This window comes from Bactrocera oleae, chromosome 3 (assembly GCF_042242935.1).
Source record: "Bactrocera oleae isolate idBacOlea1 chromosome 3, idBacOlea1, whole genome shotgun sequence".
Taxonomy (NCBI): domain Eukaryota; kingdom Metazoa; phylum Arthropoda; class Insecta; order Diptera; family Tephritidae; genus Bactrocera; species Bactrocera oleae.
Window position 1 is genome coordinate 39645489 of NC_091537.1, and position 23920 is coordinate 39669408.

Consider the following 23920-nt stretch of genomic DNA (forward strand, 5'->3'; position numbering starts at 1 on the left):
CATTCAATTATTCTCACTTCCACTTAGGCTCAATATTTTTATGAAGGGCTTTGGATAAAATATAACTTTTACTTATGCTTAGTACATCAAACATTATGCTTAATACATTAATAAAATTAAAGACTTTAAATATTTTAATTTTATTTAGAACTTCTTTTATTCACATCGCAATTGTGACTCACAATCTTAAAAATATTGTAAGCTAGCTGTGGGTCAATGACAGCGGCTTCGGAATTATTGGCGGCAGAGTTTAGCGCATGTTCAATGGTCAGCAGAACTTGCAGTTTATGCGTTGTTAATAGCGATCGATTACGAGAGTTGGAGCGGATATTTCTTTTAACAAATTTCATTATGTTGTTGAACTTTAATAATATTAATAAATTATAAAATGTAAATAAATTATAATATCCTAGTTCGCTCGGGTATAGCTAATTAATAAATATTATAAATTGCTTTTATGTTAGGAATTTCATTCATTCATACTGTAAATGAGACCTGCCAATTTTCGACCGACGGCTTTATCGATGGCACTGTGTAACCGTGTAATAAAACCTAACACCAAGCACTACCCCCCACAACTAAAAAAACATTAAAATAAACAAATTAAGACATGCATAAAATAAAACATTAATTTATACACATATACCAGTTCTCCTTAGCGAATTGTGGATCCAAGACTGTTCCATAGCATTTTTATTGCACAGGGATTTCTTTGATAGCGGATATATTTTCAGGATCTGGCAAAATACCTTCTTTTGAACACGGGCCAAAAAAATTCACTTTCGTTCTGAAAAATTTAGATTTTCCAAATTGACTTTAAAATTTGCTTTGTACAAGACCGCGAACACATTTTCAATATATTTTATATGTTCTTTAATTTGAAGCAGGACTTTGCCATAAGGATTTTGAGAATGACATTGATCAGTCTGCGAAAAATGAAAGAGCCATATTTAAGACAGAACAGCAACCTAGTAAAGTTGGTCTTTCCTATGACCCTTTCCTTCTTCCTGATTTGGTGGAGTCCGAAAGAAAATATTAGACCATTATTTAAGAGTTCTGTTATTCCACTGTTGAAGACTGGTCCAAAGTGTTCCGAATATTGAATTAATAAAAATTACGAAATTAATTAAACGACACTTTCAGAGCTGAAGCTTAAACGAAACCTCAGATCGGCAGCGCAGTAATGTGATCGTCAGCGTAAAGGTAAGCGAGCGTGAGCCTTGCTTTCCTAAAAATTTCTATTCAGCGACGGAAATATGGCAGACGCAAGGTCATCAATTTTGGCAAAGTGCAAATTAGTCATGACCTTCAGAGTATGAGCGTTTAAGCCAGCAGGTGTTGCGAGTGATGACGTTTGTATGACAATCTTCTGCTTGTGATGCGTGTAGTTCTAGGCAAATTAATAGGAAGAATAAGAAAACCAATTTATTCTATTTATCTCAGATCTCGTCCTCAGATGGTTAAACTGTGGATGTTGTTTATATGGAGAGCTTCCAACGCTACTAGTGACAACACTACACTCCAGAAACGTTAACTGAATAGTAGGCGATGATTCGATGTTGCTAAATTGCTGGCGTTGTTCCATGTAATTTTCCGCTAAATCTGTTCAACACAATGAAGTCGTTACCACTCTGTTCAATCTGTGGAATATGATCAGCGTTACAAAACTAGTTTATTAAGTATACAATTTGATGTTATTAAATTAACAATTGTGTTCTTGTTGCATTTTGTTACATCTACAATACATATTTTTCCGTTAACCAAAAATTTTCGTTTTGTTCTAAATGGTTAATTTAATTGCCTTTGACAAGTGGTTTAAAAAGTATATTTTGGTAATTAGTTTTATCAAAGTTTAATATCTTAACAATCTAAAGGATTAGGAGGTATAAAACGCTTCCCTGATAATAAAACTCAACATAGAGGAGAACATAGAAAAAAAGCGGGGCGAAAGCGTTAACACGATCGGAGAGGAAGCTTTGTTACGTTCTCTGGGGGAAAGCCAAGGGTGCTGCCTCGGCATTAAAGATTAAGCCCAGGGTAAAATCCTGATGTGCCGCCGGAAGATTGGAGAGTGTTGACGGTTACCAATTACTACAAGTATGATGGCAGCTAGAACTACATCCACCAAATAAACAAGTCTGACGAGAACATATTTTACGGAAGTTTCAGGAAGATTGCGTGGGGCATAGGTAGCGTGTACCTTCGCCTACAAAAGCCCAAACTGGCCGATAATAACTTAAACACGCTGGGGAAGCGGGAGGTCGTGAAAGACCAAGGCGAGATTCTAGTGGCCATCCTGAAGCTCCATTAAGCAGAGGAGAATAATTTGGACAATATGAAAGAGATAATCTTCAAAAAATAAATGCCAAAGAATGTACTTTCCACTGATAATAAACATTCTCCATTAAATTTGAATTATCTGTGTTTTTTTCTTTGAAAAAGTAGGGAATCTCGAAATGAATCACCATATACATAAGTCGAGCATAGATATTCTTCCACCGAATTATTTTTAAAATTTAATAGAAAGTTGGCTATTACCAACGTTTTAAAACTTCGGGTAGAGGTTTTGGCATGAAATAGACAAGCTCAGAGGATTCTGTCGAAGGGATGTGAGCCCATTCCTCGTTTAGCACATCCTTGAGCATTTCCTTTAAGGTAAATGTGAGCTGCCGGGTTTTACGTTTTAGTGAATCCCATAGCTTTTTAGGATTCAAATATGGTAATTATGGTGGTATTTAAAGATGCTTCGAGTCGTTATCATGTAGAATAGCAGTTACTTCTAAAACAAATTTCTTCCGCTATTTGTTTCAAATTTATTTTTAAGATATAAAGGTATGCATTTCTGACCATGATGGGCTCTGTAACTTCCATTCGGCCCACACCATTACTAGCGATGAATCCCTATATCATTACTTCTTCGCCACTGCGCTTAACATTATGCATCAAAATTTCCCTATCGAGTGCCTTGTTCGTTTTTCACCATAAAATCATTCGGCCTTAGGTTCAAAAGGCCCAAAACTTGTTTTCATCAGACAAAATAACCCTTTGCCAAAACTCCCGGGGCTTGTTTAAGTGCTCTTTGACGAAAACATTATGCACTTGTCTGTTGACTGACGATATGAATGACTTCCTGTGTGCGACCTGACCATTAAACCCTATTTTTTTTAAATAAGCGAATCGTGTCAGTGCAAAAGGATTCTTTTAAAGTTTTCTTAAATTAATTTTGAGCGATTTTGGTTGCAGTAAGTCGGGGGTTTTGCTTCTTATTTTCTGTCACATTGTTACGTGTTTCAAGCGATGCTAGTATTTTTGGCCGCCCCAGACAGGCCGATATATAAAAAAAGCTTGTATGTTTGTAAGTTTTTATTATTCTTTTCATGGAGGAATGTGTTCTTCCAACAATTCGACCAACTTAACCGTATGTTTTTCTTCCTTCCAAAAGTTTAATCATTATTACTTTAAAATGATTTTATTCTAAAATTTAGTATATAAGAGATATTTTTTTACAAAGGCAAATAAGACATAAGAGTGTACGCAGACTTTTTCTCCCAAGTGTACATCCCGAGTGCAAACAACAAGGCAAGAACTGTTATACTGGTAAGGAAAACTATACATTGACCTAATTATACCTAATATTAAATTTTATTTCCTAGAGCAATCTAGCTATAGTTAACTTGGGGAGGAGCTAACATATATGAGTCTTACTTCGAAGAACGTTCTAGACGTAGCATTTCACACTAACACAATAATCAAGGTTGAAGATTGGGGCCTTCGGACACACTCGTTTACTGACCGTAGGTATGTAGGATTTCAAGTAAAATTTAGAAATCCTAAGGACACTAACTCGGGTTTATACAGAAAGATAGTAATTGGGAATTTAACTAGACACAAGGTAGGTGACTCAACCTCTGGACTGGAGGAAGAGACCATCACACTTACGGATATTCTCTATAAAGCGTATCACATCGTATGAATTCCATCACATGCAAAGCGTGGCTCGAAGCGGCCTTTGTGGAACAGGGAGCCCGAATCACGTAGACGCAGTGTTCAGGAATTCTTTAAACTGACCAAGATAGCCGATGAGGAGTTTTATTTGGATGGAATATAAGGATATACTTTAGGAATGTACGAAAAAAATTAACAAAGCTAAAAGGATGTTGTAAAAAAGCTTCTGCGGCAAATTAGGAAAGACAACTGAGGTAGCTATGTTTAGAAAGCTACTATTTAAGCACTAGACTACTCCTAGGCTTATACGCAAAAAATGTGGGGAGTGGACTGGGTGCAATGAAGAATCATTGCAAGACCTAGTCAACATGCATTCTCTAGGGTGTACGGACGCTACTAACTTCAGACGTCAATAGCGTAGAGAACGTCATATAACATGGATAAAAGCTCTACGAAGCTGCAGGAAGATTAACGCAGAAACAGGGAACCCAAATTGATAGCCAATGCAGACAACATAGCTATACTAGTGATGGGCAAGTTCCTAGACACAATTTGTGGAGTGATGAATAGCGCTTTAAAATTCATACATTAATGGCTAACCTAGAGGTAAATGCCGGTCAGAGGAATATGGTACTCTTTAGAAGGAGGTAAAATATCCCGTCAGGCTCCCCCGTAGACGTGGAAACTTAATATTAATGAGAGGTAGAAAGAAACCATGTAAGAAGATGACGGGGTCAACATGAGGACATATAGGACCTGTCCTTATGCATTAGTGTTGCACAGCGGTAGTCAAGCTAATCTTGCTTTACGGGGCTTTTGTATGCTGGACTGCTGCCAGTAAAATATCGTACAGGAAACCGTTGGAGCGAATACAACGACTCGCTGCTCTCTGCATAACGGAAGCACTAAAAACCACTCTATCGGCTGCACTTGAAAGGCTACACAACCTGCCACCAATTCACATTGCAGAAGAAAGCTCAGCTGCAAGATTGGCATAGCTCGATAGGCAGGGGGTCGGTGGACAAATGTACATAAAGTTATCATCTTTTGAAAAACCAATAAAAAACCGAATGAACTTTTTACTTTACCTAATATTTATGGACATATGTACATTAGGGCCTTATATAGGATATTTAGCTTCTGAAACTAAAGTTAATTATTTATGCTTCTCTGTAGAATGAAAACCGAAAAACGCTCATTACATATGATTTATGAGGATGACAAAAATTTATGTGGAGAATGAAAAAAGTAAAAATTTATTTAAAAATAAAAATTTACTTATTTCTACAAATGAATTTTATGAAAAAATAAGATTTAATATATAAAGATTTTAATAATTGCTGCAAAAAATTTATTTACTAATTCAATAATTAAATATGAACAATGATATTTACATATGCTAACAATTATCATTAAAATATTAACCATACATATACTTACATATGTATACATAAAATATAAAATATTGGTATTTCATCTTTGCTGGCACCATGCGACCGAAGCTATGCATGTACATGTTCCCTCATCGAAATTTGTGTGCAAACAGCTCTGTAAAACCACCAAAATGAGAAGCAATTGCTTGCAATGGGTGGCGTGAAATGTATTTAGATATTAATTGCCAAACATAAGCAATGTGCAGTCTCCACTGGCAATATTGCTAGCGAATCAGATTTTTAGCAATCTTTAGTTGCCTGTCGAGATGGCCCGCCACTTTGGCTGTGGTGATTCTGATAGCTCGATGTCTAATTATCGCTAAGTTGAAAATATCGATAACTTATTGGCATTTCTATCAAATAGCCACAACAGCATAGTTATATATAAGTACGATATTTAATTTAACGTGTTTTAGAACCATTATTACTTCTTGTAATGACGGCGTTTGTGAGAATTATGTGGAAATATTTAAGTATTTTGTTGATATTAAACGTAAAAAATGTTTGGTCCTTTTATTTGCCTGGATTAGCACCTGTAAATTATTGCGTTAAATCTGAATCATCGAGTTCCTGCAAAGTACGTAAATTTTAAAAAGTAAATTGTTTGTATGTCATACAATATAATAATTGCAACTATATTTAAACAACATAGCACCAATGCTTTTAGCGCCAAACTAAAAATTATGAATGAAGATGTTGTGCTCATCAAAAAATAAGAGAAAAACTTTAGTATAACGTCCCAGGCTTTCCGGGATAAAATGGGTATGGGCGGATAGAGGAGATCCTTCACATCAAGAATATGGGTCGGCTTTAGAATAACGTCCCACGCTTTCGGGGATAAAATGGGTATGGGCGGATAGAAGAGATCCTCCAGATCAAGAATATATATAGATATAGCCGCGGGAAACTTATAGTTTTCGAGATATTTACGTTTAAAGTTGAAAATTTCAACTAATTAAAGTACGTATTTTTGCGATTTAAAATGAATTATACACATATATTTTGCACTTTTATATCCACTAACACTTGACTAATTCGTTTTTAGAAATTTTTTTTATATTAGATGCTGCAAAAATAGCTTTATTTCAATATTTAAATCATTGTTCAATTTTATTAATTTTGACAATAACAAAATGGTTGTGAATGTCCAAACATCAGTGTTGCCATACTAATATATTTTGTAAACGAAGAAAAATAAAATAAACAGAGAGATTGTACCCTAGATACAGGAAACAACGCAAATAGAATTTCTGCGCGTAAAAACTTTGGTACACCCCGGTGTTGGATCAACCAGGGTTATTTTTTTGAAGCGCGGCCGAAGGCCGCCAACGCAAAAAGAAGTTCTGCGCGAAAAATATTTTGATACACCCCGGTGTTGGACCGACCAGGGTTATTTTTTTTAAAGCGCGGCCGAAGGCCGCCAACGCAAAAAGAAGTTCTACAAGAAAAAAGTAATATTGTCATAGAGGGTATAACATAATACTTAACATCAATGCTTTGTAATAGTTTATTTCTCTAGGTTTTGGATTCCTATATTTGGGGTATTATCTGTTTTAATTTCTTTCAGTTCAATTACAATAGATGTCGATAACACTGGTTATTTGAAATTTTGCAACCCTTTTGTTATTGTCAGAATTAATAGAATTTAACAATAATTCAATTATTGAATTAAACTATTTCTGCACTATATAATGTAAAATTAATTGATACAAACGAATTAGTGAAGTGTTAGTGGATATAAAAGTGGAAAATATAAGTGTATAACTCATTCGAAATGGGAAAAATGCACACTTTAAATAGTCGAAATTTTAAACTTTTAACCCAATTATCTTGAAAACTATAAGTTTCCCGCGGCTATATCTATATATATTCTTGATCTGGAGGATCTCCTCTATCCGCCCATACCCATTTTATCCCCGAAAGCGTGGGACGTTATACTAAAGTTTTCCCGTTAAATTCTATTAATTCTGACAATAACAAAAGGGTTGCAAAATTTCAAATAACCAGTGTTACCCTATCGACATCTTTTGTAATTGAACTGAAAGAAATTAAAACAGATAATACCCCAAATACAGGAATCCAACACCTAGAGAAATAAACTATTACAAAGCATTGATGTTAAGTATTATGTTATACCCTCTATGACAATATTACTTTTTCTTGTAGAACTTAAAAAAAAAAAACCCTGGTCGATCCAACACCGGGGTGTACCAAACTTTCTACGCGCAGAAATTGTTTTGTGTTGTTTCCTGTGTCTAGGGTACAATCTCTCTGTTTATTTTATTTTCTTCGTTTACAAAATATATTAGTAGTGGAACACTGGTGTTTTGACATTGACATGACAACCATTTTGTTATTGTCAAAATTAATAAAATTGAAGAATGATTTAAATATTGAAATAAAGCTATTTTTGCAGCATCTAATATAAAAAAAATTACTAAAAACGAATTAGTCAAGTGTTAGTGGATATAAAAGTGAAAAATATAAGTGTATAATTAATTTTAAACCGCAAAAATACGTACTGTAAATAGTTGAAATTTTCAACTTTTAACGTAAATATCTCAAAAACTATAAGTTTCCCGCGGCTATATCTATATACATTCTCGATCTGGAGGATCTCCTCTATCCGTCCATACCCATTTTATCCCCGAAAGCCTGGGACGGTATACTAAAGCCGACCCTGAAAACGAATTAAAATTAATAATACAGGATTATACCCCAAGTGTTCATGTAATTTTAATCGTTCCCTTCTCTTGATAAACCGTGGTATTGGATTGGTCAGTGTTATTTTTTTGAAGCGCGGCCGAGACCGCCAATGCTAAAGAAATTGGACGCGAAAGGAATAACGACCACCCCAGTGTTGGATCGGCCAGGGTTATTTTTTTGAAGCGGGGCCGATGGCCGCTAATTCAGAAAGAAGTTGGACGCGAAAGGGATAACGAAAACCCCAGTGTTGGATCGCCCAGGGTTATTTTTTTGAAGCGCGGCCATTGGGTCGGCTTTAGTATACCGTCCCAGGCTTTCGGGGATAAAATGGGTATGGGCGAATAGAGGAGATCCTGTATAAGATAAGAATATATCTAGATATAGCCGCGGGAAACGTGTAGTTTTTGAGATTTTTACGATTAAAGTTGAAAATTTCAACTATTTACAGTACGTATTTTTGCAGTTTAAAATGAATTATACACTTATATTTTTCACTTTTATATCCACTAACACTTGACTAATTCGTTTTTAGAAATTTTTTTTATATTAGATGCTGCATAAATAGTTTTATTTCAATATTTAAATCATTCTTCAATTTTATTAATTTTGACAATAACAAAATGGTTGTGAATGTCAAAACACCATACGTATTTTTGCGGTTTAAGATGAATTATACACTTATATTTTTGGGAAAACTTTAGTTTAGCATCCCACGATTTCAGGGTTAAGAGGGCTATAGTTGGATAGAGGAGATTCTCCAGATCTCGAATATGTATAATTATTGCCGCCGGAAACTTATAGTTTTCGAAATATTTGCATCTCTCGATTAATGGTTATCATTTCTTTTATATTATGCACTTATTACACACTAACACTTCACTACAATGCTTCTACATATTTATTTTATATTAAATATTTAAGTATTTGCTTTAAATAAGCATTTTATTTTTACACAATTTTCGTAATATAAACAATAACAAATGGGTTCCATGTTGTCAGATAATAAATGTTGCCATATCCAAACGGATGAAAGCAATCACAATAAATAAAAAAACCCAATCACCCTCTACAAAATATTATGAATTTTATGGCTTAAACGTATGTTTTATTGCATCTGATAATTTCAAAAATGGATCATGATGCTGATTTACTATATTTTTACGCCATATGTATTCATATATCAAATTTTCAAAATCTTCACTGTTATTATAATTATCCTTAATAAAAATTGAAGTTTATAGAGAGTGATTTATTCTCTTTAACATTACTTTTTTTTTTGTTAAGATTTCTTATTTGCACTGGCGGCCTTCGGCAGCGCTTCAAAAAAATAACCCTGGTCGGTCCAACACCGGGTTGTTCGTAATTCAATAAAAATTAAATGCTTATTTAAATCAAGTACTTAAATATTTAATAAAAAATAAATACAGTGACCGTCAATATAAAGTATACAATTTTTTTTGTTTTTAATTGTGGCATTAATTTTTTCTTATTTTACATATTATTTGTTTTAAGGTTGGGGTTTTTATAACAATATTTAATGGGCTTAAAGTATAGAAAAAAATAAAAACAATATTCCAACAACAACTTAAGATTAACATTAAAAACCAAAAATACTTCATATTTAACGCGTCAATATTAAGTATACAAAAAATACTTATTATGAAAAAAAAAAATTTTTAGTAATTTGTCTGCTTCCCTTTTGCTTTTATAACGGCATGTAAGCGTTTCGGCATAGAATTCACGAGATTCGTTGTAACTTCTGATGAAATTTTTGCCACTCTTCAACCAGAATTGATCTTAACATATCCTGACTGGTTATGGTTCTTTTTCGGATTTGTTTGTCAAGATGTTCCCACAAATGTTCAATAGGGTTCAGATCCGAGGACTGGGGGGGATGATCGAGCTGTTTTGGGGTGCAATACAGTAACCATTCCTTCACCAGCTTAGCAGTATGCTTCGGATCATTATCTTTTTGAAAGACCCAAGATTGATCCAAGCCTAATTTTTCAACGCTGGGTGACAAATTATCCCTTAAAATCTTAAGGTAGTCGTCCTTATTAATTGTCCCCTCAATGAACACTAAGTTTCCGACTCCACCTGCGGCCATACAACCCCACACCATTACCGAGCCACCACCATGCTTAACGGTCGGAATCAAATTTGGTTCTGCAAATGCCTGGTTTTTGGCTCTTCAAATTTTTACAGCTTTTTTTTTGCCAAATATCTCAAATTTGCTTTCGTCGCTAAACAGGATATTGCTCCAGAAAGAAAAATCTTTGTTTTCATATTTTTTTGCATATTCAAGGCGTCGCTTTTGGTTGGTCTCTGTAATGTATGGTTTCTTTCTGGGCTTTCGACCATAGATGCCATTTTCATGCAGAGCCCTTCGTACTGTACTGGCACTTACGCTTTCGCCTGATAATTCTGACACATTTTTCGCTATTTGCACAGCACTTTCAAAGGGATTCGCTTTCACCGTTCGTACTATACTTCGAATTTGGGTATTATTAAGCCGTCGTGGTCTTCGACGATGATCAATATTCTGAAATTTTCCACTCTTATTGTATTTGTCGACAATTTTTTTTACGGTGTTGTGATTTCTGCTGATTAAGTCGCCAATTTCTCTCAAAGCTTTTCCTTGTGTAATTTTATAACAAGTTCACGCGTGTCCACAGAGGTTTGTTTACCCATTTTTATGGAAAAAAAAAATATTTCCACAAAAACAGTTTGGTTACAAGCACGTGTGAATAGTGATTCTTAAAATGATCAACTGAAACAAATAATAAAATATAACGGTAAATTTTTTGCTCCCGCTGCTTTCCACTGCGCTTTTTACAAAAACAACACGGCTGTATACTTAATATTGACGCGTTAAATATGAGATGCATTTTGTTTTTGCTGCTGAACTCAAATTGTTGGGATTTTGAGTTTTTTTTTTTTGTTTAAAATGGAATTAAATATTGTTTGAGAAAAGAGCATCTTTTAAACAAGAAGAGGAGTTAAAAACTAAAAAAATGTATGTGACGATTTCAGATGGACTTGTATACTTCATATTGACGCTGACTGTATGTAGAAACATTGAAGTGAAAAGTTAGTGTATAATAAGTGCATAATATAAAAGAAAAGATAACCATAAATCGAGAAATTGTAAAATGAAATTTGTGAAATTTTCAACTTAAAATGCAAATATCTCGAAAACTATAAGTTTCCGGCGGCAATAATTATATATATTCGTTATCTGGAGAATCTCCTCTATCCAACCATACCCCTCTTAACCCTGAAATCGTGGGACGCTAAACTAAAGCCCAACCATATTTTTCACTTTTATATCCACTAACACTTGACTAATTCGTTTTTAGAAATTTTTTTTATATTAGATGCTGCAAAAATAGTTTTATTTCCATATTTAAATCATTCTTCAATTTTATTAATTTTGACAATAACAAAATGGTTGTGAATGTCAAAACATCAGTGTTGCCATACTAATATATTTTGCAAACGAAGAAAAATAAAATAAAAAGAGATTTTACCCTAAATACAGGAACCATAATTGTTGATGGACACTAATAAATATTTTAGTTTCCTTCACTTGATAAACCCCGGTGTTGGACTGACCATTTTTTATGAAACGCGGCCGAAGATCGCCAACGCAAAAAGAATTTCTGCGCGAAAAAACCTTGGTACACCCCGGTGTTGGTTCGACCAGGGTAATTTTTTTGAAGCGCGGCAGAAGCCCGCCAACGCAGAAAGAATTTCTACAATAAAAAGTAACATCGTCATAGAGGGTATAACATAAGCCTTAACATCAATGCTATCTAATAGTTTTTTTTCTAGGTTTTGGATTCCTGTTTTGGGTTATTATCTGTTTTCATTTCTTTCAGTTCATTTACAAAAGATGTCGATAAATTAACACTAGTTATTTGACATTTTGCAACCCTTTTTTTATAGTCAGAATTAATAGAATTTAACAATAATTTAAATATTGAATTAAACTATTCTTGCGCTATATAAAGAAAAATAAATGTTTATAAACAAATTAGTAAAGTGTTAGTGGATATACAAATTAAAAATATATGTGTACAATTCATTTGAAATCGAAAAAATTCGTACTTTAAATTGTTGAAATTTTCAACTTTAAACGTAAATAGCTCGAAAACTATAAGTTTCCCACGGCCCAATATTTCTTAGATAAAATGGGTATGGGCGGATAAAGGAGGTCCTCCAGATCAAGAATATTTATAGATATAACCGCCTTTTGTTATTGTCAGAATTAATAAAATTGAACAATGATTAAATATTGAATTAAAGCTAGTTTTACACTATATACCTGTAATGTAAAATAAATGTGCGAATATTACAAATCCGTGAGTGGAAAGTGAATTTTTTTTTATTTTTTCAAAAAAAAAACAAAACGGAATGGGTTTCAACGATCTCGAATAAGCGTTCAAACCATCAGATCGCGACGCAAAAGAAATTGTGACTGTTACATTTCTTCAGTATTTTTTTTCCACAAGAAAATGTTTAACTCGCTGAACTGGTAATCACAGCTAAGTGATCTGAATTCTGCAGAATTTTGCCGCTACAACAAAAAAGACAACTAAGTGACTGGAAAAATATGTGCAAAGTCCGTTGAATTTATTCGTAAATATATACATAAATTAATGAAAAAATTCACTTTCCGGTCACGGATTTGAAATCTTCGCGTAAAAATAAGACGATTTCAAAACTATACATTTACCCAAATGAATTAGTGAAGTGTTAGTGGATATAAAAGTAAAAAATATAAGTGTATAATTCATTTTAAATCGAATAAATACGTATTTTAAATAGTTGAAATTTTTAACTTTAAGCGTAAATATCTCGAAAACTACAAGTATAAGCCCGCGGCTATATCTATTAATACTCTTGATCTGGAGGATCTCCTCTATCCGCCCATTCCCTTTTTGTGTTAGGGGCGAAGGTGTTGATGGCTTCACTGTGAATGGCGGTCAGTACTTGTCTGAAGTTCGTTGCGTCCGAAGTCTGGAATCAAGGAAGGACCTCTTGATGTTCCTAGGTGGCGGTTCCGCTTCAAGCAGACGACTGCAGGGGTGATTTCTACATAAAAAATATCCCAGCAGAAACTGCTTGGAGAGGAGCTCTTTATGTTTCTTAAACGGAAGCATACGGACCTCACTATGCAGGTGAGGAGTGCAGTCTTTTGACAAGTCTGAAGCTTCTTCGTCTGCGTTGCACTACATCCAGGCAACCATAATGGACTAGCATAGTTTAAGACCGGCCGGCCGATTGCCTTGTATTTATTTATTTATTAGAAAGAAACGCCAATCGGCAGTGTACATAAAATTTTGTTATAATATTAATGTTATAATGCACTATATAAGTTGATAGAATTTAGTATTTTAATGGAAGTATATGAGATAACAGAGAGGTTAATAAATATAATTAGTGAACACGGAGACGATATGCGAATTTTTTCGACGTTAGAGCTGAAACTTGACAGAGATCATGCAAAAGAGTCGATGTCTGTAAATGTAGTTTTTGGTTGTTTTTATTGTGGTTATAAACCTTCTCGTACGAGCCTTGGTCTGGACTCAATGAATTCAAATTGGTTGCTGACTAACTAACAAAGCTTGTTATCTTTGATAATGCCCAGATCTTTAATTGATGATACCTCAGTTAGCTGGTGTTCATTAAGATGATAGTTTGCTGGAGGTGGGTTTGCTAGTCTAGAGAGACATATAACCACACACTTGTTCTTGTTTAAATTTAAGTTATTCTTTTGACACCAACTACGGAGTGTGTTGATATCACGCTGAAGAATATCCATTTCATCATCGCTATTTATCTTCCTGAAGATCTTTAAGTCATCAGCATCGAGAAGCGATCCCTGAGGAACATCTGATATGACTTCATACAATTCTGATGTGTAGCCGTTCACACGTATTTGTAATTGTCTATCTGTTAAGTATGACTTCAGCCAATCCAGCGCATTACCTTTAACACCATATTGTGTCAATTTATCGATAAGATTATCGTGATTTACCATATCCGTGTAGATGGTATGAGTGCTCAATCCTTGGTTCATTGCGTCCAGAACTTATCCTGCATACAGATATAAATTTGTAACTGTAAATAGTCCTCCTACGAATCCGTGTTGTTTTGTAGATATATTGTAATATTCTCGAAGGTTGATATTATTTGCGGTAAGATAATTTTCTCGAAGAGCTTAGCCCTGGATGACTGAATACATACGGGTCTATAGTTAGCTATGTCACTTCTAGAACCTGCTTTATGTATTGGACAGATGAAGGAGGTTTTCCACGCTGCTGGAAAAATGCCAGACTTGAGCGATGTATCAACTAGATGACTAATAGGTTCTGCTAATCCGATTGCGCAGTTTTTCAGAAGTAATTTAGGAATACCATCAGGTCCTTCGGGCGAGGTGATGTTATGCGCCTTCCTTGATATCGAAGTTGCCTTTGACAACACCTCTCACGAAAGCGTGACAAGGGCACTGGAGAAATGGAGTGTGACAGCACCGGTTCGCAGATGGATTGCAGCCGTACTGCGCACTAGGGTAGCTGAAACCTCCGTAGGAGATAACACAATTCGTCTTGGCACAACAAAAGGCTGCCCACAGGGAGGAGTGCTATCCCCTCTTTTGCGGAGCTTTGTTGTGGACGATCTCCTTGAACTGCTAACGAGCAATGGAATCCGCTGTCAGGGATATGCGGATGACTCACGTTGGATTCCACTCTAAGATGGAAGCAGCATGTGGACCTGACCCTTACCAAGGCTACCAAGGCACTCATGGTGTGCAACCGACTTGCTGGGAAATCCTGGGGGTGCTCCTCAAGGACTATCAGATGGATGTACACCATGATCTTAAGACCGATTATCACGTATGGAGCGGTATCCTGGGTTTCTAAAGCATCGCATACTTCGGTAAGACTTAAACTGTCGAAGCTGCAAAGACTTGCCTGCATCTGCGCGTCGGGCGCGATGCGTACGTGTCCGACCGCAGCACTGGAAGTCATGCTAGAACTGACACCGCTACATATGGTAATCAAACAAACAGCCAAACAGATTCTACTCCGAATGACAGCAGAGGGAGTTGGCAAGGGGCAGGTAGTCTCATCCCAGCAGATGAAGTGAGGAAATGCCACTGGCCTTCTCCCAAGGGACAGTATTACCAAAATAGTACGCTTCACTAAGAAGATCAAAGTTACCCTTGGCAGTAAGGCGGAATGGAATGATTCATCACTGGACCTGCTGCTAAGGGAAAGCACTATCAAGTGGTACACCGACGGGTCGAAAACGACGGAGGGGATTGGTGCAGGGGTCGCTGGGCCAAGCACCAAACTCTCCAATCCCATGGGAAGTTTTCCGAGCATCTTCCAAGCCGAGAACTATGCTATAAGTCGGTGTGCAGAGATAAACCTCCAACGCAACTATTGCAATAGAAGTATTGCTATACTCAGCGGTAGTCAGGCGGCACTAAAACCGATCTCTGCCTATGAGGTCAGATCACTTCTAGTGCAGGAGTGTATAGAACGGCTAAACAGCCTATCAGAACACAGCCGAGTCCACCTTATTTAGGTGCCCGGCCACAGGTATAGCCGGGAACGAACTGGCTGACGAGTTGGCCCGCTCTGCAGCCTCTGAAAAGATGGTTGGACCGGAACCATTCATAGCAGTTGGTCCACATACCATTAGAGAGCTGCTTCGTAAGGAGGAAAGAGCAGGCAGGGAGAGACATTGGCAACAAATTCTCGGCATGTACCATGCCAGGTTGCTAATGGGGGGTTACGACCTCAAACGGTTTAAAGTCGTAATTACTCTCCCTAGGAACAAATTCCGGCTGCTAGTCGCATTCTACATCGGCCATTGCAGGCTTAAGAAGCATCTATTCAACATGGGCTTAGCCTCATTTGCAAACTGCCGGTTCTGTGTCATGGAGCCGGAAACCCAAGAACATCTGCTCATGAACTGCACAGCAGTCTGCAGACGCAGAATCAAGGCCCTGGGATCCATGTTTCCAAACAGGGATTGTATCGCCCATCTAGCACCCAGCAAAATATTGAAGTTTATCTACATCCTGGGGCTTGATGAGTCGTTATGACTTAGGGGAGGGCACAATAGACCTTAGGTCGCTGTGCATAAGTCAAAATTAATCAAAGTTGTCGGAATGTATTATAAAAGTATTGTTGCCTTGTCTTGGTTTTTTTATATTTTGCATGTGCTGCATTTTTTCACGGATTTTACTTATCAGCTTTCTGGAAAACCAAACTGGGTAGTTACTTGCTTTTTTGATGAAAACAGGTACATGCCTGATAATTCCCTCATTTATCACGTTGTAGAACCTCTCTAATTTATCATCTATTGACGTTTCTTTGTCTTTTCCCCAAGAGCTGTCGGCAAGCAATTTGAGGATTTTGTTGCGGCTCTGTACTTCGGCAGTTATCGCGGTCTTGTGAGGAGTAAAGGAGCACAGACTGTCTATGGAGGGAGCGTGGATTGTTCTATGTTATCAAGTAGTGTAGTATGATTGACTGTGTCAAAAGCTTTTGACAAGTCCAACGCTACGAGGATCGTCCTCTCGCAGGGTGGCTTCTGGTTTAGGCGGTTTTCGGAAGCCATGCTAATGGTCTGCTAGACTAAGGTGGTGAGTAGCAGGGCCTCAAGTGTTCACTACTAGGGAAAGGAGAGTTATCGGACGATAAAGGTCCCCTTTGTTGGCGGGTTTCCCAGGTTTCAGTAGAGGGACCACTCTTCCGACTTTCCACTCATCGGGTATTTAAAGAGTGGCCATCGACAAGTAGAGATCCTTGGTGAAGTAGCTTACTCCCGTCGAGCCTAGATGTTTTAGCATCAGCATGCTTATTCCGTCAGGGAAAATGGATTTGGACGATTTGGCCTTGTTGATGGCACTCTGAACCTCCCCATCGGTGAAAGTAAGTGGTGCACGGTCTTTCGGCATTTTGCGCAGTCGTCGACTAACACACCGGCCTTGTCAGCCGAAGGGTGCAGTGTAAATTGCCGGTTAAAATAGCTCGCGCACTTGTTCGGGTCCACGGAGGCATTGTCATCTAATTGAATTTCAACCCGGTCGTCATGTATCCTCGGATTAGACAAGGCCTTGACAGTAGTCCAAAGCTTACTCACACCGGTGGAGAGGTTGCAGGACTTCAGATGCTCTTTCCATTTTGCCCGCTTATGCTGATTTACCATTTGCCAAATCTCCAAATTGAGATCCCTTATTCGGGGATCACGGGGATCGGCATGGCGTAAGGTTTCGCACTCGTTTGCTAATACAGCTGTTTCGGCTGGGAAAGTGCGCGTTAAAGTCGCGGTTTTCACCACGAAGTACCGCACCTATGTTCGGGCGAAAGCCTGTTGGGCAACATGTAACTGAAGGTATGTATATATTAAATATCTCGAGCTCGACATCGCCTGAGCGGACAGCTATACCCTGACATTGACTGATGTGACGTTCCGGCGTATTATGGTCTGAAACACGGAACAGACTTTGCGATGAACCAGGAGTTGCTGAGTGGTTCTCGCACGAGGATTGCAGTGGGATGAAGGTTGAGGAGGGGATTGGTCAGATTGGGAGTCATGGTGCCTGTGTGAGCTTCTAAGGGCCGTGGAGGTCCTTTCGTGGCCACTCGGCAGGAGTGGCGGCGCAGTGCGCGGACATTGTGCAGGCCGTTGAGGCAGGTGTCGCAGTAGTGCGTTGTCAGCATGGGGCCATGTAACTCGTGGTCTACGCCCAATGGATATTAAGGCCTGACCACGTCTTAAGATAGCTCCATCCATTCCATATGTTACACCTAATCGAGGTGGAGTTGAGATGGACCCCCTTTTGCGCAAATGCAACAGGAAAATTCACCAGGGCCCGGGTTGGTCTCGAAGCCAGCACGGGTCAGGAGGATACGGAACAACCCTGCTGCCAGCCGTTCTAATGACAATTTAAACCAAAACTTACCGATCTAAACAGGGTTAGATCGCCGAAATAACAGCCATTGGCCGGATAAAATCCGGGTCAATTCCGGTAACGCAGAACCGGCTGTTGTGGGAATTGTCGAAATCAACGACTCCTTATCAGTGAATGTCATACTTGGAGTCAAACTACCACCCTTCGCATAAGTAGCGCTCGAGTTGCCACGTGAATTTAGAGTGACCCTTGCGCAACTTCGTTCTGGATACGTAGCAGGTTAAACTCCTATTTATCCTGAATCGACCCCGACATATCGAATATGTGTCCTGCATGCAATGATTCTCCGCATGACACTAATCACCTCTTTGCATGCCCTACGAATTCCACTTATCTAACACCCATTTCCCTATGGTCCGACCCCGTTCAAACAGCTCGTTTCCTGGGCCTCCCGTTAGATGACCTCGACGACAACGATACTGAAACTTACCACCCAAGTGGGGACTAGATAACCGTTACACCAACAACTAAAAGATTTATTATCGTCCATCAACGATTATGGTTTTCTTGCTCTGGAAAATATGTTAGTATGGTAACACTGGTTATTTGTCATTTTGCATTGTGTGAATTAATAGAATTGAACAATAAGTTAAATATTGAATTAAGGCTATTTCTGCACTATATTATACAAGGTGCGTTCCAAAGTAAACAGTAAAAAGTAACAAAGTAAACTCTAGTGGCGCCATCTATATGTCGACTAGTGCGTTAGAATCTGCTATCCTTTATCGACTTCCAGTAAAAATTTCATGACATTTCATCAATTGGAAGTGAAGTTATTGAGTTTTAAGTGTCAGTATGTTTTTGTCATCGGTGCGAAATGAGTTTCGAACAAAGAGCCAACATTAAATTTTGTTTTAAAATTGGTAAAACTTTTACCGAAAGCTTTCAATTGATGAAACAAGTTTATGGCGATGATTGCCTATCCCGTAGCAGAGCGCACGAGTGGTTTCAACGTTTTCAAAGTGGTCGTGAGGACAAAAAAGACGATGAGCCGAAACCAAAAAATCGCGCCTGGAAAAGTCAAAAGTGAAGACAATGCTGATTTGTTTTTATGATTCCAAGGGTATTGTCCGCAAAGAATTTGTTCCACCCGGCCAAAACTTTAATGGGGTATTCTAACTTTTAGTTTTAAAGCGTTTGGTGCGCCGTATACGACGTGTTCGGCCCGAATATCGCGAAGATGGAAGTTGACGTTTGTTGCACGATAATGCGCCGTCTCATCGATCGACGCTTGTGGCCGATTATTTGACCAAAAATCACATTTTAACAATCAACCACTCCCCGTATTCACCTGATAAGGCAAAATGCATTTGCCGATGAAAGGAAAGCGTTATGCAGACGTGGAGGCCATTCAAAAGGCTTGCACCGGCATACTGGCGGCCATACCGAGCAACGAGCTAAAACACTCGTTCGATATGCTTTTAGACCGTGCAAAAAGCTGTATTAAAGCAGAAGGAGACTATTTTGAATAAAATTAATTGATTTTGCCGATAAAACCATTTGTTCTGTTTTTTTTTGAAGTCCTGTTTACTTTGGAACGCACCTTGCAGCTTGTCTTGGTTTCACTATCTAAAAAATAAATAGTTTACCCTTACTGTAATTTTGAAGTAAACTAGACCTAAGATGATCTTTATTTTCATTATTTGATCTCATGAAGCCAACTGATTTTATAATTTAATTTTTTATTAGTTACTAGATATTTATAGTACTATATACAATAGTTTCTAGCTTTTATGATGGTGTTTTTTCCTAAACCTGGATTTTCATCCAAAGGGAAGCTAAGTCTTTTATTGTTTTTATTTTATAAAATAATTTTTACCTAAAGATATTTTTTTTCGACAAATTAATGTCTAAGATTATGTTCTAATTATAAAAAAGATAAGATTATCGTGATTTACCATATCCGTGTAGATGGTATGAGTGCTCAATCCTTGGTTCATTGCGTCCAGAACTTATCCTGCATACAGATATAAATTTGTAACTGTAAATAGTCCTCCTACGAATCCGTGTTGTTTTGTAGATATATTGTAATATTCTCGAAGGTTGATATTATTTGCGGTAAGATAATTTTCTCGAAGAGCTTAGCCCTGGATGACTGAATACATACGGGTCTATAGTTAGCTATGTCACTTCTAGAACCTGCTTTATGTATTGGACAGATGAAGGAGGTTTTCCACGCTGCTGGAAAAATGCCAGACTTGAGCGATGTATCAACTAGATGACTAATAGGTTCTGCTAATCCGATTGCGCAGTTTTTCAGAAGTAAATTAGGAATACCATCAGGTCCTTCGGGCGAGGTGATGTTATGCGCCTTCCTTGATATCGAAGTTGCCTTTGACAACACCTCTCACGAAAGCGTGACAAGGGCACTGGAGAAAAGGAGTGTGACAGCACCGGTTCGCAGATGGATTGCAGCCGTACTGAGCACTAGGGTAGCTGAAACCTCCGTAGGAGATAACACAATTCGTCTTGGCACAACAAGAGGCTGCCCACAGGGAGGAGTGCTATCCCCTCTTTTGCGGAGCTTTGTTGTGGACGATCTCCTTGAACTGCTAACGAGCAATGGAATCCGCTGTCAGGGATATGCGGATGACTCACGTTGGATTCCACTCTAAGATGGAAGCAGCATGTGGACCTGACCCTTACCAAGGCTACCAAGGCACTCATGGTGTGCAACCGACTTGCTGGGAAATCCTGGGGGTGCTCCTCAAGGACTATCAGATGGATGTACACCATGATCTTAAGACCGATTATCACGTATGGAGCGGTATCCTGGGTTTCTAAAGCATCGCATACTTCGGTAAGACTTAAACTGTCGAAGCTGCAAAGACTTGCCTGCATCTGCGCGTCGGGCGCGATGCGTACGTGTCCGACCGCAGCACTGGAAGTCATGCTAGAACTGACACCGCTACATATGGTAATCAAACAAACAGCCAAACAGATTCTACTCCGAATGACAGCAGAGGGAGTTGGCAAGGGGCAGGTAGTCTCATCCCAGCAGATGAAGTGAGGAAATGCCACTGGCCCTTCTCCCAAGGGACAGTATTACCAAAATAGTACGCTTCACTAAGAAGATCAAAGTTACCCTTGGCAGTAAGGCGGAATGGAATGATTCATCACTGGACCTGCTGCTAAGGGAAAGCACTATCAAGTGGTACACCGACGGGTCGAAAACGACGGAGGGGATTGGTGCAGGGGTCGCTGGGCCAAGCACCAAACTCTCCAATCCCATGGGAAGTTTTCCGAGCATCTTCCGAGCCGAGAACTATGCTATAAGTCGGTGTGCAGAGATAAACCTCCAACGCAACTATTGCAATAGAAGTATTGCTATACTCAGCGGTAGTCAGGCGGCACTAAAACCGATCTCTGCCTATGAGGTCAGATCACTTCTAGTGCAGGAGTGTAAAGAACGGCTAAACAGCCTATCAGAACACAGCCGAGTCCACCTTATTTAGGTGCCCGGCCACAGGTATAGCCGGGAACGAACTGGCTGACGAGTTGGCCCGCTCTGCAGCCTCTGAAAAGATGGTTGGACCGGAACCATTCATAGCAGTTGGTCCACATACCATTAGAGAGCTGCTTCGTAAGGAGGAAAGAGCAGGCAGGGAGAGACATTGGCAACAAATTCTCGGCATGTACCATGCCAGGTTGCTAATGGGGGGTTACGACCTCAAACGGTTTAAAGTCGTAATTACTCTCCCTAGGAACAAATTCCGGCTGCTAGTCGCATTCTACATCGGCCATTGCAGGCTTAAGAAGCATCTATTCAACATGGGCTTAGCCTCATTTGCAAACTGCCGGTTCTGTGTCATGGAGCCGGAAACCCAAGAACATCTGCTCATGAACTGCACAGCAGTCTGCAGACGCAGAATCAAGGCCCTGGGATCCATGTTTCCAAACAGGGATTGTATCGCCCATCTAGCACCCAGCAAAATATTGAAGTTTATCTACATCCTGGGGCTTGATGAGTCGTTATGACTTAGGGGAGGGCACAATAGACCTTAGGTCGCTGTGCATAAGTCAAAATTAATCAAAGTTGTCGGAATGTATTATAAAAGTATTGTTGCCTTGTCTTGGTTTTTTTATATTTTGCATGTGCTGCATTTTTTCACGGATTTTACTTATCAGCTTTCTGGAAAACCAAACTGGGTAGCTACTTGCTTTTTTGATGAAAACAGGTACATGCCTGATAATTCCCTCATTTATCACGTTGTAGAACCTCTCTAATTTATCATCTATTGACGTTTCTTTGTCTTTTCCCCAAGAGCTGTCGGCAAGCAATTTGAGGATTTTGTTGCGGCTCTGTACTTCGGCAGTTATCGCGGTCTTGTGAGGAGCAAAGGAGCACAGACTGTCTATGGAGGGAGCGTGGATTGTTCTATGTCCTCAAGTAGTGTTGTATGATTGACTGTGTCAAAAGCTTTTGACAAGTCCAACGCTACGAGGATCGTCCTCTCGCAGGGTGGCTTCTGGTTTAGGCGGTTTTCGGAAGCCATGCTAATGGTCTGCTAGACTAAGGTGGTGAGTAGCAGGGCCTCAAGTGTTCACTACTAGGGAAAGGAGAGTTATCGGACGATAAAGGTCCCCTTTGTTGGCGGGTTTCCCAGGTTTCAGTAGAGGGACCACTCTTCCGACTTTCCACTCATCGGGTATTTAAAGAGTGGCCATCGACAAGTTGAGATCCTTGGTGAAGTAGCTTACTCCCGTCGAGCCTAGATGTTTTAGCATCAGCATGCTTATTCCGTCAGGGAAAATGGATTTGGACGATTTGGCCTTGTTGATGGCACTCTGAACCTCCCCATCGGTGAAAGTAAGTGGTGCACGGTCTTTCGGCATTTTGCGCAGTCGTCGACTAACACACCGGCCTTGTCAGCCGAAGGGTGCAGTGTAAATTGCCGGTTAAAATAGCTCGCGCACTTGTTCGGGTCCACGGAGGCATTGTCATCTAATTGAATTTCAACCCGGTCGTCATGTATCCTCGGATTAGACAAGGCCTTGACAGTAGTCCAAAGCTTACTCACACCGGTGGAGAGGTTGCAGGACTTCAGATGCTCTTTCCATTTTGCCCGCTTATGCTGATTTACCATTTGCCAAATCTCCAAATTGAGATCCCTTATTCGGGGATCACGGGGATCGGCATGGCGTAAGGTTTCGCACTCGTTTGCTAATACAGCTGTTTCGGCTGGGAAAGTGCGCGTTAAAGTCGCGGTTTTCACCACGAAGTACCGCACCTATGTTCGGGCGAAAGCCTGTTGGGCAACATGTAACTGAAGGTATGTATATATTAAATATCTCGAGCTCGACATCGCCTGAGCGGACAGCTATATCCTGACATTGACTGAAGTGACGTTCCGGCGTATTATGGTCTGAAACACGGAACAGACTTTGCGATGAACCAGGAGTTGCTGAGTGGTTCTCGCACGAGGATTGCAGCGGGATGAAGGTTGGGGAGGGGATTGGTCAGATTGGGAGTCATGGTGCCTGTGTGAGCTTCTAAGGGCCGTGGAGGTCCTTTCGTGGCCACTCGGCAGGAGTGGCGGCGCAGTGCGCGGACATTGTGCAGGCCGTTGAGGCAGGTGTCGCAGTAGTGCGTTGTCAGCATGGGGCCATGTAACTCGTGGTCTACGCCCAATGGATATTAAGGCCTGACCACGTCTTAAGATAGCTCCATCCATTGCATATGTTACACCTAATCGAGGTGGAGTTGAGATGGACCCCCTTTTGCGCAAATGCAACAGGAAAATTCACCAGGGCCCGGGTTGGTCTCGAAGCCAGCACGGGTCAGGAGGATACGGAACAACCCTGCTGCCAGCCGTTCTAATGACAATTTAAACTAAAA

General features: G+C 39.2%; 1 protein-coding gene across 2 annotated transcripts in view; it reads left to right on the forward strand.

Moving 5' to 3' along the window:
• Window positions 1–5721: 5721 nt before the first annotated feature.
• TM9SF2 (transmembrane 9 superfamily protein member 2) overlaps window positions 5722–23920 on the forward strand; it is a 68197-nt gene continuing 49998 nt past the window's right edge. The window contains exon 1 of one of the 2 annotated variants that reach the window (XM_036376762.2): window positions 5722–5955. In XM_036376762.2, coding sequence (XP_036232655.1) covers window positions 5815–5955 — 141 coding nt within the window. In that variant the 5' untranslated portion in view covers window positions 5722–5814. The remainder of the gene's footprint in view (window positions 5956–23920) is intronic. The other variant, XM_036376761.2, reaches the window with a different exon arrangement.